The sequence below is a fragment of the Callospermophilus lateralis genome, chromosome 6, assembly GCF_048772815.1.
Source record: "Callospermophilus lateralis isolate mCalLat2 chromosome 6, mCalLat2.hap1, whole genome shotgun sequence".
NCBI classification, from domain to species: domain Eukaryota; kingdom Metazoa; phylum Chordata; class Mammalia; order Rodentia; family Sciuridae; genus Callospermophilus; species Callospermophilus lateralis.
This window is the reverse complement of record NC_135310.1, coordinates 30,142,687-30,158,964: the sequence shown is the minus strand read 5'-3', so window position 1 is coordinate 30,158,964 and position 16,278 is coordinate 30,142,687. Positions and strand designations below refer to the sequence as shown.

General features: G+C 42.6%; 2 protein-coding genes across 3 annotated transcripts in view; both read left to right on the top strand.

The window, feature by feature from the left end:
- Nucleotides 1-4,525, top strand: part of Pex7 (peroxisomal biogenesis factor 7) — a 65,004-nt gene extending 60,479 nt beyond the window's left edge. For both annotated transcript variants that reach the window (XM_076859697.2, XM_076859696.2), the window contains one exon: nucleotides 4,151-4,525. In XM_076859697.2, coding sequence (XP_076715812.1) covers nucleotides 4,151-4,219 — 69 coding nt within the window. In that variant the 3' untranslated portion in view covers nucleotides 4,220-4,525. The remainder of the gene's footprint in view (nucleotides 1-4,150) is intronic.
- Nucleotides 4,526-12,455: 7,930 nt separating this feature from the next.
- Slc35d3 (solute carrier family 35 member D3) lies at nucleotides 12,456-14,737 on the top strand. Its single transcript, XM_076859787.2, has 2 exons — nucleotides 12,456-12,894; nucleotides 13,908-14,737. Exons 1-2 carry the CDS (start codon nucleotides 12,456-12,458, stop codon nucleotides 14,735-14,737), a joined length of 1,269 nt encoding a protein of 422 aa, XP_076715902.1.
- Nucleotides 14,738-16,278: the final 1,541 nt, after the last annotated feature.

The window sequence follows — 16,278 nt, the reverse complement described above, 5'->3', positions numbered from 1 at the left end:
GGTGTTCAAGAGTACTTCATTGTATGTTTTAAGGAAATTGACATTTTGGTGCAATAGCAAGTAACTCTTAATTTCTAATTAGTGTTACTCATTTTTAAAACTTAAAAATCTCTATTTTGCTATAAAAAAAGTAAAGATCATTAAAAATAGAACTTATGTTGAGGCTTAGCTGGTTATTTTTCACTATCTTGAAAAATAGCATCTTTTAAGAATGAATAATGAAGACTTGATCTCTCTTCAGGTTTTACATCAAGTGAAAAATATTATATTTTGACAAACCATTTTTTCCTTAGAATGTTAGTGATTTTAATTCTGAGTTTTGATGAGAAGGTTTGCATTTTGATCTCAGATTCAAGGAAATTCAGAAGAGCAAAAAGATGAATGTGTCACAGTGGTGGCTTGTGGGGTTAGGAATAAATTTTCCACTTGAATATCCCTGGGCAGAAGCAGTGGCACCCTGGAGACTCCCATCCTTGGGTGACTCCATGCACACTCACACTGCAAGGGAAAAGACATGCCTCAGCATCCAGCCTTCAGGGAACCCTAGAGCACACTCAGAAAAGAAGTCTTCTACCAATACATTCAGAGTTTCATCAGAGGAGTTATGGAGCACTTCAGTTTCCCAAAAGCTGGAATTTTTAGTTCTTCATTCACTCTTGTTTATTCAGCTGATCATACCCCTTTTCTACATTGTACCTTTGTCCCACAAATAACAAGAAGTGCTCTCTGGCTAAGGCACTCTTCCTTTAATCCTCAGCTTAGATAATACTCCTGAAAACATCTGCTTTCCTCAAATTTGGTCACAGGGACTCCTTTCCTACTTTTACTGGGCCCCACAATTATCACACATAGTACCCTGCATTATAGGTGTCTCTGTGCTTAATTCCTTTCTTCACTGGACTCAGGAGCTATCCGGCAGAGACCAGGACGATAGTGTTTATTGTCATAGTCTTGGTATACTTCTGACACACAGTGGAGGCTCTCAATAAAATTTATTGACTAAATGGATGAATATATGTATGTATGAATTATGATATTTATATTTCTGTAATGCAAAGGAATATTTTACTAACAATTCCTAGGACAGAAAGCTTCTTGTGAAACTTCTCTAAATAATATTCGTGACCCTCAAAAACTCCATATATCTCCCAAATCACATAAAAATTGTTGCTTTTACCCAAATTTCTGACCTCACATCTTGTGAGAGGCCCTCGCTACATAACAAAATCTGAGGAGAAGAATAAACCACAGCTTATACATGGATTTATTAATTCATTCAGTAAGCATCTATTAAAGATTTATTGTATCCAAAATACAAGGAATACAGATTTACATATCTGGTCAATATACAGTCCCTCTTTAAAAAAATACTGTTTGGTTTTAGTTGCATAGACATATTTATATCCATATGCCAGTTTAGAAAAAAGAAACTATTACCCAGCATGCTTTCATTTTCTTTAGCTGTCATAAGACATTGCTTAAGTTACTGTGCAGGTATTGATATGCTCTGTCTGAAAGCTTTACTCCATTTGTGCCTTTAGAAGAGATTTTTAGATTCTTAGATTCTTTTAGTTTTTGTTAAAAAAAACTTTATTTACTTCATTTAGCCCTGTGGTTTAATCTGTAAACTACCTAAACCCATTTAGAATTTGATGGCAAAAATCTCAAGCAAAATAAATTTTAAGAATTATAAGTAACGAAGGTTTAAATAAATAATAAAAATTTTCATGTTTTCAAGTAGAAATCCTGGATCCTGGCTAATGTAGAATTGTCCAGGAAGGTCCATAAACTCTTGGTTTCAGAGTGCTTCAGGGAGGGCTCAGGATTTTCACTCATGTTTCCTCTTTCTTTGTCCTCCCACTTGTCTCTCTTCCTACCACATATCAGCCTACTGGATTTGAAACTTGATTTTAAATAAAAATGTGAAAATACAGCACAAGGTGTTTTGAATATTAATGGCTTATAAATCTCTTCTCTCAAGAAAAGAATTTTTCCTTAAGAATATTTTAATCTTGCCAAATTTTTAATTTATTTTAGTCCATAACAAAAATTCCTGCACATCAAGTGTTCCCCAAAGAACTTTCTAATATGCAGGTAGAATTGAGGACAGACACACGCCTGTAATCCCAGGACCTTGGAAGGCCAAAACAGGAGGATCACAAGTTTAAGGCCAGTCTGGGACAACTTAGTGAGAATTCACCTCAAAATTTAAAAAAACTAAAGGGACTGAGATGTTCTCGGTTGGTAAGAAGCTCTGAGGTAAAGCAGTAAAAGGCACAGATCCTGAAAGCATCAGGTGATCCAGAACAGCCTTAAGACAATACAAGCATTCTATTCAAGGACATGGTGATCTTTTTGCTGCTTTCAGTTTTTCACAGTTTTTCTGACAATAGATAGTGTAATGAGCAAAGAGGTGAGTCCTTATTGAGGGAACTGAAATTGAGAAGGAGTATCAATCATAGATAGAAAAGAAGATATCCTGTGTCATTGGCTTTGCTCTGTCCCCAGTCTGGCCTTGAAGGAGTCTTGTGGCCAGGCATGCATTCCTGGGAATGGGAGGGACTGAGGGCTTTTATTAAGAGGAAGTGGGATGGGAGATAGGAAAGATTCCTCTTTAACAAGCAAAAGTCTGAGTGGATCTTATCCTGTAAAGTAGATTATTTATTTTCCTGCCATTTGCTTTGTCTTTTTGATAGCATTTTTTATTTTACCAGAGTCCATTTTTTTGTTTTGTTTTGTTTTTAATGTTTATCTTTTTCTTGGTCCTTATTTTTAGCACTTTTCGAATGTCTTTTAGGCTGGCCATAGATGTCTATGGGACATCGAGAGCCTTGTATTAATTAACTCTCGGTCCTAGAATTCAAGGGGAAACATGCCAATAGAGGCTATTGGGATGGTGATGGTAATTAATGAGAGGCTCCCCACAAGGGAACATGTGGTACAGTCCTTTTTCTTTACCAGGAAATCTCTACGTGCTAACCTTAGAGAATCTAGAGCTTCTTTGTTAGTAAAGTTTTTTTTTTTTTTTTTTAAAAAAAAAAACCTTATTGTTTTTTATTGTAAGCATCTTTAAATTTATAGAATGAAATGAAATTTAATTAATTATTTGCATTAATTTGAATTAAGGTGTTCATAATTCTGAATCATTGCAGTTTTAGATCTTCCTTGCATTATTAATTATATATTTGTGAACATTTGTTGATTTAGTGACCTTCATATTTACGAGTTATTTTAAGTCCTGAGTAAATAAAAACTTGAAGAGTGTTGAATAGAAATTCATAGACATAACTTACAGATGCCTTGCATTAGAAATCTTCGTCTTATTTCTGATTCTCTTTTCCATAGTAGTTGATGCTTAACACACTGAAAGGCCTAATACTTGAAAAGAACCCATAGATGAGTCAGGGGTAAATTAATGCAATGATCTTTGTGTCCCATGGTGTGAAAACTTGTAATTACAGGATTAGGCAAATAATGGTTGACAATTTGCTTTTTATGAGGGACTGGTTCTAATGAAACACTCAACAGACTTATGCACAGGTTCCAGCTCTGTGACTCCAGTGCAAATGCCAGGGCATGGTCAAGTTTTCTGACTTTACCCCTGTGGAAATGGGATGGTCCCTCCTCTGGGAGAGTCTAGAGTATATTCCATACTCGTTCTGATCTGAGTTGTTCTGTGAAGGTGAGATCCGTACTTCATCTTCCTCCCCCTCATCACTGTGTAGATCGCACATTTTTACATGCATTTAATTGTTGTGTAGATATGGTATATGATACTGTATTTCTTTCCCTTCTTCTCATTCTACTTTTCTACTATCAAAAAATTTTTTAAACTGTCCATTGAGTAAAAGGTCTTATTAGTTTAATCTAGGAACTCATCTTTCCAGCATTTATCTCAGGGGATTATGGAGCTCTGTGATAGTGTAGGGGAAATTCTTGTAGGCAATTGCAGTCAATTGGCGACAGTTCCCAAAGTGTATCTTGAAAAGGGAAAATAGGACTTCTTGAAGACGACATATCCCTGTGTTTGTCCTGTCCCATATTTACTAGTGAATGGCCTACTATACTCAAAATAACTGGGACTTTTGCTACCAGTTTTGATTTTTATATACTTAAATGTGTGCCTTCTTCCTTTGTTTTTGTTTTGCAGGTAGCTGACTGTTCTTGGGATGAAACAATAAAGATATATGATCCTGCTTGTCTTACTATTCCTGCTTGAGATACACGGCTGTGGTCAGAAAAAATGTTGACTGAAGAACTGCTTAAACTGCAACTGACTTAACTATTGAAAACATAGATGTTATGCGTTTATATGCTATTCAGATTTCAAATTTTCCCAGACTTACTCTGGAGTCAGTTTTGAGGCAGCTGATAAAGACTTGGGCTCACTCTTTAAGCTTGGAACATAAGTCATGTTTCTTATAATCCTAAGAAATAATTGATGTTATAGTATATCTTATAATATCAATTAGAATATAATCTCTGTATTATAAAATGGATTAAAATATGGGAGATGAGATTATGTGAATAGTGATATATTTTTAAATTTGTCATTTTTGATGTGAAATATAAATCATTGCTATTAATAAAAATAAAAATAAATTGCATCTCTTGGTCATTTATCATTTTATGATAACCCAACAAGATTGCTTTTTTAACACATTGTGTGTGTGAATACTGTAATTATATAGATATAGCTGTGGTTCATATATGGGCTCTAATATATAGATTTAATTATAGTCAGTGGTTATTTATTGAGCTTGTACTATGTGCCTTACACAGACTGAATGAAATTCTCGTAAAGACTGGTGCCATGCTTTAAGAACATGGAATGCTGTGAGTCAAAAGTTGTTTTCTGGTTTTTTTTTTTTTTACATTTATTTGAATTCTTTTAGATATTGTACCTCTTTGTATGTCTCTCTCTTCCCACTTTTCTATCAACAAATTTGAAAACTCTTCCTTGCTTAAGAAGAGTCTTAAGTCTTACTAAGGCTTCTTTAAGTTGCATGAAACTAGCCCTAAATTGTGCTACAAACTCTGCTTGCTACCTTCCGAAATCTTCTTGAAAAATTCATATATACTGATTAATTACCTGGAAAAAAACACAAGTTAAAAAGAGAAATTAGTTAAACTATCTATTTTGTACATTTTAATTTTTTACATAATGTTAAAACAAATGACAAAAAAGTCTGACTAAACTACATTCTTAAGTTTTGGAGAATTTTTAAAGAACAAAATATAATTATCAGAGCAGAAATAAAATATTTGGATATTGTTTTATTTATATATATTTTTAATTATTCTAGAAAGAAATATTACATCTTAAGATATAATTCCAAGACAGCATAAATTAGGAGGTAGAACAAAAGACAAAGTGGAGCCGGGAGTGGGACTTGAAAATGCATACGTCAAAAGTTCCATGAAGGGGTTGGGGACTTAGCTTAGTGGCAGAGTACTTGCCTAGCTCACACAAGGCCCTGAGTGGGGTCTTTGGCCCTGAGGGTGGGGTTGGGTGGGAGGAGTTCCGTGAAGTTGCTACTGACGAGGCCAAAGATTTGCTACCAAGATGTCTAGCCTTATAAGGTAACCTGGTCAGTTATATAATCCAGTGCCTATGCACCAGGCCTCAAACATACAAGGTGCTCAATTAACATTTTTAAAATAAATTTATGATCTCAGGCAGTACTAATAGTTTTTGAAAGGTGCCATAAAGAGGACAATATAAGTGGATTGTAATGACAAGGTAACTCACCTCACCCTCAGAGCTGTCATAAAGGATGAGTTTCATAGAGCTTTTCCTTGTTGCTTCCCTCTTGTGAATTAATGGCATCACACCAAGGTGTGGTTCAATAGAAGCATGTCCTCAGTGTGTGTTCTTTACATCAGCAAAATTGATAATAGAACTTTCAAAATACCTAACCCAGATCAGATTTACAATAAAAATGAAATTATTTTTTCCCTTTAGGGTATTAATAATTTACTATGTATCTTTTGAAACAAAAAAAAAAACTTGATTTAAAAATTAACATATCCTTTGATTTACTTTTTCACTCTATTTTAGGGATGTTAGAGATGTTTAGAACACTTACTCCATAATAAATAACTCAGTTCTTGGAGTCTGTCAGTGTGAAGAGTGTGGCTTAATGCTTATTCAGTTGGTTCCTTGGAGTTAGTGTTGGAAAAAGCAGAGTTGGATTCTCTCCTGAAAAGAATATGCAAGATTTTTGAATTCTTGGTAGCTCATGAGCTAAGTCACTTCTGGGCAATCAGTCATTCCTTCCAGGTTGGAAAAATCAGCATTGCTTTCCTGGCTGCTTCCCAAGCTGCCCCTGCACCTGCAGTGATGGAAGAGTGGATGGAGGAAAAGGGAGCCCCCAGCCAGCGATCTGATGCTTTATACATTATTTCTTTAAATCTTTATAACCTCCCTGAGAGGTAACCCTGTTTTCCAGGCAAGAAAGCCCAGGCTCTCAGCCACAATAGCCAGGAAGTAATGAGACTGGCTTGAAGTCTGGAATGAACTAGGATGACTGAATTCAAACCTCTGGTCCTGCCACATGGCCTTCTTAGGAATAACAGAAATCTGCCGAGAGTCAAGATGTAGATCCTGATCATTCTGGGGGTGGGAGTGGGGGGGGGGTGCGGACGGGAGCGGGGGTCTGAGAAGACTGAGCTTTCAAGTCTGAAAAGCTAAGAAACTAAACCTGTGTCTGAGTGAGCCTACTAAGGTCCATCACCTCCTGGGAGAGCCAGGCTGAGAGCCAGCTGTCCTTTCTGGTTTTGGCATTTCTTACTGCTTATCTCAGCAAAAACTTGGCTCTTCCAAAAATGAGCTCTTCGTAATTTCTTACTTAACAGGCCTTTTCTCGGATGTGTTAAGCACTTACATTGTGTGTGGGCGTGTGTATGATTCCTGCCTTCCCCACTTCCCCACCTGGATGTCCCAAATGCCTTTGCATTCATTTTGTTCCATCCAAACTCATTTTACATGCTACACCAGCTCCTCCTTTCTGCACATGCTTTTTCATTTGTTGCTAATGAAGAATCAAGCTAAAAGACCAGTTTCAGACAAACTAAAGTCCTAAACAGGGGCTCAGCGTAGAGCATTTGTCTCACACGTGTGAGTCACTGGGTTTGATCCTCAGCACCACATAAAAATAAATAAACAAAATAACTGTAACAAACAACTACAAAAAAGAAACCTAAATAGCATCCCATGGCTTCCCTCATTCCCACCTGTCTCTTCTCTTCAGTGCGGGCACCACTGCCACCATTCAAGTCATCATTAGCTTTTCTTAGGTGGATTGTGGCAGCTTTCCTCAATGGTGACTGCTTCTAGTTCTGAATCCTCAGAACCATTCTCATCAACACAGCTGCCAGAGACTAATCAAAAATGCAATCTGATTATCCCAGTCTTAGAGTAATCTTTTCTCCGCTTGTAGAACTGCCTACAGCGAAATGTTCAAGCTTGCTAACCAAGCAGCCAGGGTCTTTGGGCTAGTCCCCCCTGCATCCCCCAAAAACCCAAAAAACAAAAAACAAAAAAACCTCTCCCTGCAGCACTGGTCCTCTTTACAATACTGTTGTACTCACAAAATTCCCCATGGAATAATGCAGGTCTTCCATGTCTGTGTTTGCTCAAGTTAAGTCTGCATGCCTCAAGAGTCCTGCCCTTGGTTTGGCTAATTCTAATCCATCATTTACATCTGAAGCCTGAGGCAGAAGGCTTTCAAGTTTAAGACCATTCTCAGCAATTTAGTGAGGACCTAAATCAGGCCTGGTGTGGTGGCACAGGCCTGATGGCAAGTTTGAGGTCACCCTCTGCAACTTAGAACCAGTCTCAAAATTTAAAAAGAACTGGGGATATAGCTCAGTGGCAGAGTGGTGGGTTCAATCCCTAGTACTGCAAAACAAAAATGAAAAAAAATAAAAAAAATCCTAAGAATTACTAAAAATTGATACCCTAGACATATTAAAATGGCAAAACACACCATTAGTAAAGATATGGAGAGGGGATATAACTAATGGAAGGATATATTTGCTATATATGTGTGTGTGTGTGTATATATATATATATATATATATATATATATATATATATATTATCATGGTTAATATCCAGAATTTTATAGAGTTCTTAAAATAACTAAGACAACCAAACACTAAAGTAGACAAAGTATATCAATAAACAATTTACAGAATTAGAAAGGTAAATGCTCAACACACTCAGACTCTCTTACTGATAACAAAAAAAATACAGATCTCTCCATTTTTTTCATATTAGTTTTGCAAACATTTAAAATATTGGCATTATTCAATATTATTTAAAATTAGAGATTGTTATGTACCTTTTGGTAAGCAGTTGGGCAATAAATCAAGATTTTAAATTATTCTTTGAAATAGCAGTTCCACTATCAGGATTCTCTACATACTTGAAGTATGTTAAAGAATAAACACCCAAGGGAATGTATTACATCATCGTTTGGTAAAACCTAAATACTATAAGACAAACATTTAAAAGAATAAGGTATCCTGACATAGAAATATGTATTACTATTGATAGATATATCAATAGTATCCATTTTATGTAACAAATCACCGGTAATACTTAGCTGTTTAAAACAGCATACATTTATTATCTCACAGTTTCAATAGGCAAGGAATCCCAGAGTAATTTAGCTGAGTTGTTCTGGTTCAGGTTTTCTTGGGACATTGGGTAAGCAGTCACCTGAGGCTACAGGATCAGTTTCCCAAGTCTTCATAGGGCTGTTAGCAGGCTTTAGTTACCATGCAGCACTCCCCAGTGACTCCAAAGGCTGAGGCAGAAGGATTGCAAGTTTAAGACCAGCCTCAGCAATTTAGTGAGGCCCTAAGCAACTTAGTGAGACCTGTTTCAAAAAAGAACTAGGGCTGGAAATATAACTCAGAGCTAGAGCATCCCTAGTTCCAATCCCCGGTACCAAACAAACCAAACAGAAAACATGTTCATTTGTTATTTAATCTGTTTTCCTTTTACATTCTCCTATGACCATGTGTCAATCTTACAAATAAAAGTAATAAGTAAAAATTTCAAAATTTCTTTCTCATGAAGCTTCTCTGCTCCCTGTGGAGCTGATTTAATTGCCCTCCAGGAAGCTCCCCCTTTCCTGTTGCAAGGCTTCACTCCTTCCTTAGCTTCATTGTGTTCACCCCCAAACACTTAGTCCCTTAGGACTAGCTGAGTGCTCATCCTTGAATCCTCTGTGGCTAACAGATTACCTATCACAAAATACTTGCTCTTTATGTTTGTTGAATGAATGAATTAAGAGATTGATTTAATGCCACCAATATTTATTGAGTAGCTCTAAAGATAGAGCCCTGTTAGCCAACCCCTAAAAAACAAATGCCTAATGTTTTCTCTGATATAAAGAGGCTCAGAGGGGTGGGAGGGAAAGGGAAGAGGGAGGGGCTTAGAAATGATGGTGGAATGTGCTGAATATCATTATCCAAAGTACATGTATGAAGACACGAATTGGTGTAAATATACTTTGTATACAACCAGAGATATGAAAATTGTGCTCTATATGTGTAATATGAATTGTAATGCATTCTGCTGTCGTATACACACACACACACACACACACACACACACACACACACACACAGCCCTTGCATTCTGTTAGAGAGAAAGAGAGAGAGAAAAAGAGCCCTTATATCTAGATCCTTGATACCAATAGATCAAATTGCTATTGGACTTCAGATCCCCACTCTTGTTTGATTAAGCTTGTTAAACATAGTGTTCTTATTTTGCCCCCTCCCCAACCCCCCCACCCCCGCCAGTTTTCTTTAGGCATTTACCTAGAAACTGGTTTGTGGAGATGGGGTTAAAAATAAAAAGTCCTACTAAAAAACTATATGCACTACAGTGGGAAAAAAATGTATGGGGTTTCACGCGTGAAACCCCCACAGATTTCAAATATTAAGCTCAATAGTCTTGCTTGAGAAGGATAAGTTAGCTGAATCAGTCACCAATCTTCTACCTTAATGTTAGTATCACAAATGGAAGCAATTATAATTGCTGGCAGAAATGAATCATTCCCAAACTAGGTCTGTGCAGTCACTTTATAATATCCATTTAGGGTGGCTTGCAGAAGCCATTCTTTAATTGAAATGGTCCCTAGAAACAGAAATTTTTTGTTTGCTGATGTCTGCAAAAAATTAACTTTAGAGGGGCTGGGGTTGTGGCTCAGTGGTAGGGTGTTCACCTAGCATGCACAAGGCACTGGGTTTGATCCTCAGCACTACATAAATGAAAAATAAAGATATTGTGTCCACCTAAAACTTAAGAATTAATATTTTTTAAAAAAGTTAACTTTCAGTTTTTATCTCAGTATATTTTGAATATACATTTACAGCACACACATACACAATTTTAACTGCTGGTTCAAACTGCATAATTCCCCCCCCCCAAAAAAAAAAATAACATCAACTAAAACAAGCAAACAACAACAACAACAAAAACCCAGCCCCTAAAATATTCTTAAATAGTGCCTAACCACAAGTTTTAACACTAAAAACCAAAAACTCCCTGAGGAACAGGAAGCTCGTGTTTTCAGTGTAAGATGCTGTCCAGTGTTATTCCTGGAAAGTTAGCATGGTAGTCCATTCACAAACATTTTCTTGACTGTCCACCTGTCGGGGATAGGGAGGTGATCCTATTAGGCTTTATGCACAGGAGCTAATGGACTGGTAGAGACAGAGCCCTCTCCCACTACAGTGAGCATCCATAACAAAAGGTTGGCTCAGAGGAAGAACTGCAGTGATGCTGCGATTACAACTGTTATTATTTTTTTTCCTCCTGCAATAATCCAATCTTCAACACCTGTGCTGGAGTGATACAGAACAGAGATAGAAAAAGAGGCAGAAAGAAAAATTGCGGAAGCGACTGATCTTGTGTGTTAAACGTAAGGTTGTGGGGCGTTTCAAAGTTAGGAGGTTGCGATCCCGTTGGCTAGAAGAAGTGAATTGTGGCCAGGGATCCAAAGAAGTGGGGGTGTAGTGGAGCTCCAACCTACTCTCCCCTCTCACCCAAACACGGCTGCAGCCACGAATTTCAACTAGTGTGAAAACTAAACTGGCGCTTAGTGATGAGCGCCGCTGAGCGAGTCTGTTTGCTGCTGCAGAGTTCACTACTACCAGGTGTTGCTTCCCAGGGAACTGAATTCGGATGGAAGGGGCACTGAAGACTGGCGCCTGCAAAATAAAAGAATCACCTTTTTCTCTTAGCTGCATTAGAAGCACACAGTTCACCAGTCCTGTGTGGGCAAAGGTGTATCCCTAACCCTGAGCTGCAGAGATGGCCCACTACTGTCCTGAAGAGTGCAACCCCCTCCCTGGTATCCAAGAACGCTACACGGATCCCCCTTTGCAGGGTGGAGGGCCCGGGTTCCTGCCCGCCCCCACCCCCGTCGCGCCAGCCTCCCTCTGCCTCGCGCTCTCTCCTAGTCCCAGAGCATCTAGCCTCTCCTCTCCCATCGCTCCGACAGCGTCGCCTCCATGCTCCTCCACAGAACTGGTAATGGCTACTTGTACCAGAGACATAGTTTCTGCTCTTTAGCTTATTTTACATCTTTGCTTCACTTAAATGTGTGTCTCCACCCCCAAGACCCCGCCGTCCTGCAAAGGACACCCGCTCCCGCAGAGCCTCGCGCAGCGCTGGACGCTCAAAGCCAGGCACCGGGAAAGGCCTGTCTCGAGACCACACGGCACGCCCTGATCGCAGGTTATTTCAACGTCTGGGCGACAGCACCCGGATCTGAAGTATTAGGGTGCCTCCAGCACCGACGTGTTTTGCTTCCCCAGCTGAGGAGAGACCGTGGGTGGAAAATCCTCTGCAGCAAGGGGGTTGGGGGCGCCATCACTTGTTGCGACCAATAAACGGTGCTGGATCCCGGAGAGCTGCTTTTTCTAAAATCATCTTAAGCTGTGTTTGGGATTCCCCCAATCCGCGCCCCTCGGCCTGGCCGCTTTTAGGACAGAAGCGGGAACCGCGCACCAGAGTGGGCCGGGTGGGCACTGATGCCCGAGGGGCGCGGGCCGGTCCCGCCCTGTGGCAGCCGCCCGGCTTCCCTCTCTCCTGACGGGGAACTCGCGCGGGATACAGCCCGTTGCGGCTCGTCACCTACTTACACATCGCTGTCGCTAGGATTCCCGCCACTCCTCTCAAACCGCCCCCCCCCCCGCGCACCCTGCCACTTTTCGGAGTCCCCCGCCCCCGCTACTGCCTCCCCGGAGCTGCGGGGCAGTTGGACGCGGAGCCGCCGAGCCGCGAGGACGCCCGGCTGGAGCTGCCCTCTGCACCCCAGCCAAAGCTCCCTGCCTTTTGCCGCGGCGCTGGGCGGGCGCCCCCGCCGCCCTCGCTCCGCTCCGGCACGTCCGGGAGCTCAGCCGCCGCCCGGTGCTGCGGGGCCGGCGCGATGCGGCAGCTGTGCCGGGGTCGCGTGCTGGGCATCTCGGTGGCCATCGCGCACGGTGTATTCTCGGGCTCCCTCAACATCCTGCTCAAGTTCCTCATCAGCCGCTACCAGTTCTCCTTCCTGACCCTGGTGCAGTGCCTGACCAGCTCCACAGCGGCGCTGAGCCTGGAGCTGCTGCGGCGCCTTGGGCTCATCGCTGTGCCCCCCTTCGGCCTGAGCCTGGCGCGCTCCTTCGCGGGGGTCGCAGTGCTCTCCACACTGCAGTCGAGTCTCACGCTCTGGTCCCTGCGCGGTCTCAGCTTGCCCATGTACGTGGTCTTCAAGCGCTGCCTGCCCCTGGTCACCATGCTCATCGGCGTTCTGGTGCTCAAGAACGGCGCACCCTCGCCGGGGGTGCTCACGGCCGTGCTCATCACCACCTGCGGCGCCGCCCTGGCAGGTGAGCGGGACCCGCGCCAACCCCCAGCCCACCCCAACCCGCCCCGCAGAAACGGCGGGGACCACTTAGTGCAACGCCCTCGCTTCCAGATGGGGAGACTGAGGCAGAGAGAGGCGGAGAGCTTTGAGAATGTTGTGCGACTCGCAAAAGGGACTTTCTTCTGAGACCCAGCGGAGCCTTTCCCAGCGCTCTGTCCTCCTCCCTCGGGGTCTCCCACCCGGTGTCTGGGCTTCCGACCCCTGCCCGGGTTTCACCGCGTAGCGCCCTTCCCCTGGATCCCTTCCTCCGGGAGGGATGGGGGAGCCGCCTGAACCGGAGCCGGAGTCCAACCCTGGACTGAGCCGGAAGGAGGGGGTCGTGAACTTCCCTGGGTCACGCGGGCTGGAATGGGGGAGGGATGGCAGCGAAACTTGGGATCCTGGGGTTGGTTTGGGGTGTGGGGGCTGCTGGTGCGGGGCCGAGGGGGCCCACCTGGGACCCAGGTGCGGGCGGGGTTTAGGAGACAGAGCAACACACGAACCGAACCGAGGGGAGCAGGAAACACTCATTCCGAGGAGGGTCAGGAGGGAGGCGATTTTCGCCCAGCGCCTGGCACTCTGGGTTAGAGGTCACTAGCCGGTGCAACCTCTCCATTCTGGTCGCGCAGGGGTTGGGGGTAGAGGTACAATGTACCTGGATGACCTCGGCGTCAGCTCAGGGAAGCCACAAGTATCTACCTGAGAACATCTGCGCTCTCGGTGGCCTTTGTCAGAGGGGTGACCCGGAGACCTGTCAGGGAAGATGCCTCTCCTTAGGCATCGCACAGGAGCTGGCTGTCGCATTTTGGCCAGGCCGCCGAGGCATGGTGGGCATCTATATAGGCACTCGGGAAATCGGTGCGCAGAGCTTGAGTATCAACTCCGTCTATTTTCCGACCCGACGCGTTGCCCGTTGGATACCCACCCGCGCCAACCCGGTGTCTTCTCTCTTTTTCCTTCCTGCGCTGGCTTTGCCATCCTCTTGGTGCGCTACAGGAGCGGGCGACCTGACGGGAGACCCCATCGGGTACGTAACGGGTGTGCTAGCGGTGCTAGTGCACGCCGCCTACCTGGTGCTCATCCAGAAGGCGAGCGCGGACACCGATCATGGGCCGCTCACCGCGCAGTATGTCATCGCCGTCTCTGCCACGCCGCTGCTGGTGGTCTGCTCTTTCGCCAGCACTGACTCCATCCACGCCTGGGCCTTTCCTGGCTGGAAGGACCCCGCCATGGTCTGCATCTTCGTGGCCTGCATACTGATCGGCTGCGCCATGAACTTCACCACTCTACACTGCACCTACATCAACTCAGCCGTGACCACCAGCTTCGTGGGCGTGGTGAAAAGCATCGCCACCATCACGGTGGGCATGGTGGCTTTCAGCGATGTGGAGCCCACCTCTCTGTTCATTGCCGGCGTCGTGGTAAACACCCTGGGCTCCATCATTTACTGTGTGGCCAAATTCATGGAGACCAGAAGGCAAAGCAACTATGAGGACCTGGAGTCGCAGCCCGAGGGAGAGGAAACGCAGCCAAGTGGAGACCAGCTGCCTTTCGTGATGGAAGAGCTTCCCGGGGAGGGTAGACATGGGGGGACAGAGGGTGGGGAGGAAGCAGGTGGCTCCACTCAGCAGAGTGGACCAGAGTTGAGGGGCAGCCCCCGAGGGGTCCCACTGGTGGCTAGGAGCTCAAAGATCTCAGACACCTCTGAAGAAGGGAGTAAAAGGTCCTTAAAGGACGCTTACCTGGAAGTGTGGAGGTTAGTTAGGGGAACCAAGTATATGAAGAAGGATTATTTGATAGAAAATGAGGAGTTACCCAGTCCTTGAGAAGGACATGCACGTATGTACACATGTACATACAGCTATTTTATATGTTAGAAATAATATATTTTAATGAGGGGCCTCCCAGCTTTATTCTTTAAGGAGTGGTTAAGGAAAGCAAAGGAAGAAGCTCAAAGGACCTACAGCAACAAAATTAGCACCTATGTGAATTATTTAGCATGACTGTGGCATCACAGAGAAAAAAACAGGTGAAGGTGCTTAACAAAGTGAAACAGCACTTTCAGCTTCAAACTCCTGGCACACTTAGTTATTTATTTTTGTCTTTATAACCATAACCAAAAATCTGCATGTATCAAGAGTCCCTCAACACCCTTTCCAAAGATGGAGCATAGAAATGATGACAGCACTTACTGAGTTCAAAGATGACATTCAGGGGCACACTTTTGGTGATAAGACTAGTTTCTGTTATCAGCTAGGCAGAGTATAGTGTTAAAAGGACAATGTAAATACACTAGATTGATGTTTACTGTTTAGAGTCATCTGAAATATTATGTTTACTCTAATTTTTCTTCACTGGTTTTAAAAAATTAGTATTCTAATGTTCTATTAAATATTAGTGGAAAATGTTGAAGCTATTTTGAAACTATGAGTTCTTAGCTTTATAATTATGAAGTCTAGTAATTATAAAAATATTTAAAATGTTGTTTTGATTCCTGGCTTTATAGTATTTATTCTTGAATGCCACAACCTTTTTAAAAGCCAGTTTTACTGTGTAATATTTTTTCAAGCAAATGCAATGGCTGAGATTAAAATACATTTTTGCCTGTAGCCCAGTCAGAAGAGAGACCATGGGTTAAGGCCATCCGAGTCGCACTGCATATCCCAAATCATGTTACAAAAAGAGCAACTGCTATATTCACATTATGGTATTTTTCTATCTTAAATTTGTCAAAATAAAGTATGAGTCTGTATGTTAAAAGATAATATTGTTAGAAATTTGTTTTAGACACACTGGTGCTCTCTTGTTGCTGTATAGTTTGTGTTTGCCTATGATGTGTGGGTGTAGTATCTGGTGGGTGGGTGACAGCCCATTGGGAACTCTCTAAATTAACATGGCAGTTTGGCTTAAAACAAAAACAGAAACATTTTTTCCAGTGAGGGAAACTATAATAAAGTAAACTAATGTCTCATGCTGAGATATGAAAGTCATTCATGCCAGCCTTCAGTTCACAAGGAGTTTGAGAGAATGAATAGCAGCATCCACCTGTGAAGAGGCCTCCTGTCAACTCCTGTAGGCAAGGTACTTGACAGTGAAGGCACTCTTATTCGCAAGGCTATTTCTGAGGCTCTTAAGACTATGGTGGTTTATGTTTTTCTTCCTTTTCCAAACATAACAACAAAATAAAAAGCAGAAGCCAAAAATGAAGTTCTGGGTCCATCCATTTGGCTCCACGAGTGAGCTACTGAGCAGGTGTGATTGTGGTGCTTTGGATGGGTCCTGAATTACTGATTTTCACAGGGGATTCATTTTTGCTTCTGAAAGTGCCTCTACAAGTCATCGACGATATAGGAGCCCTCATGTGGCT

Coding starts and splice junctions, on each gene's coding strand:
- Slc35d3 (XM_076859787.2), top strand. CDS start 12,456: ATGCGGCAGCTGTGCCGGGGTCGCGTGCTGGGCATCTCGGTGGCCATC. Junction 12,895..13,907: donor CTGCGGCGCCGCCCTGGCAG/GTGAGCGGGACC, acceptor GGTGCGCTACAG/GAGCGGGCGACCTGACGGGA.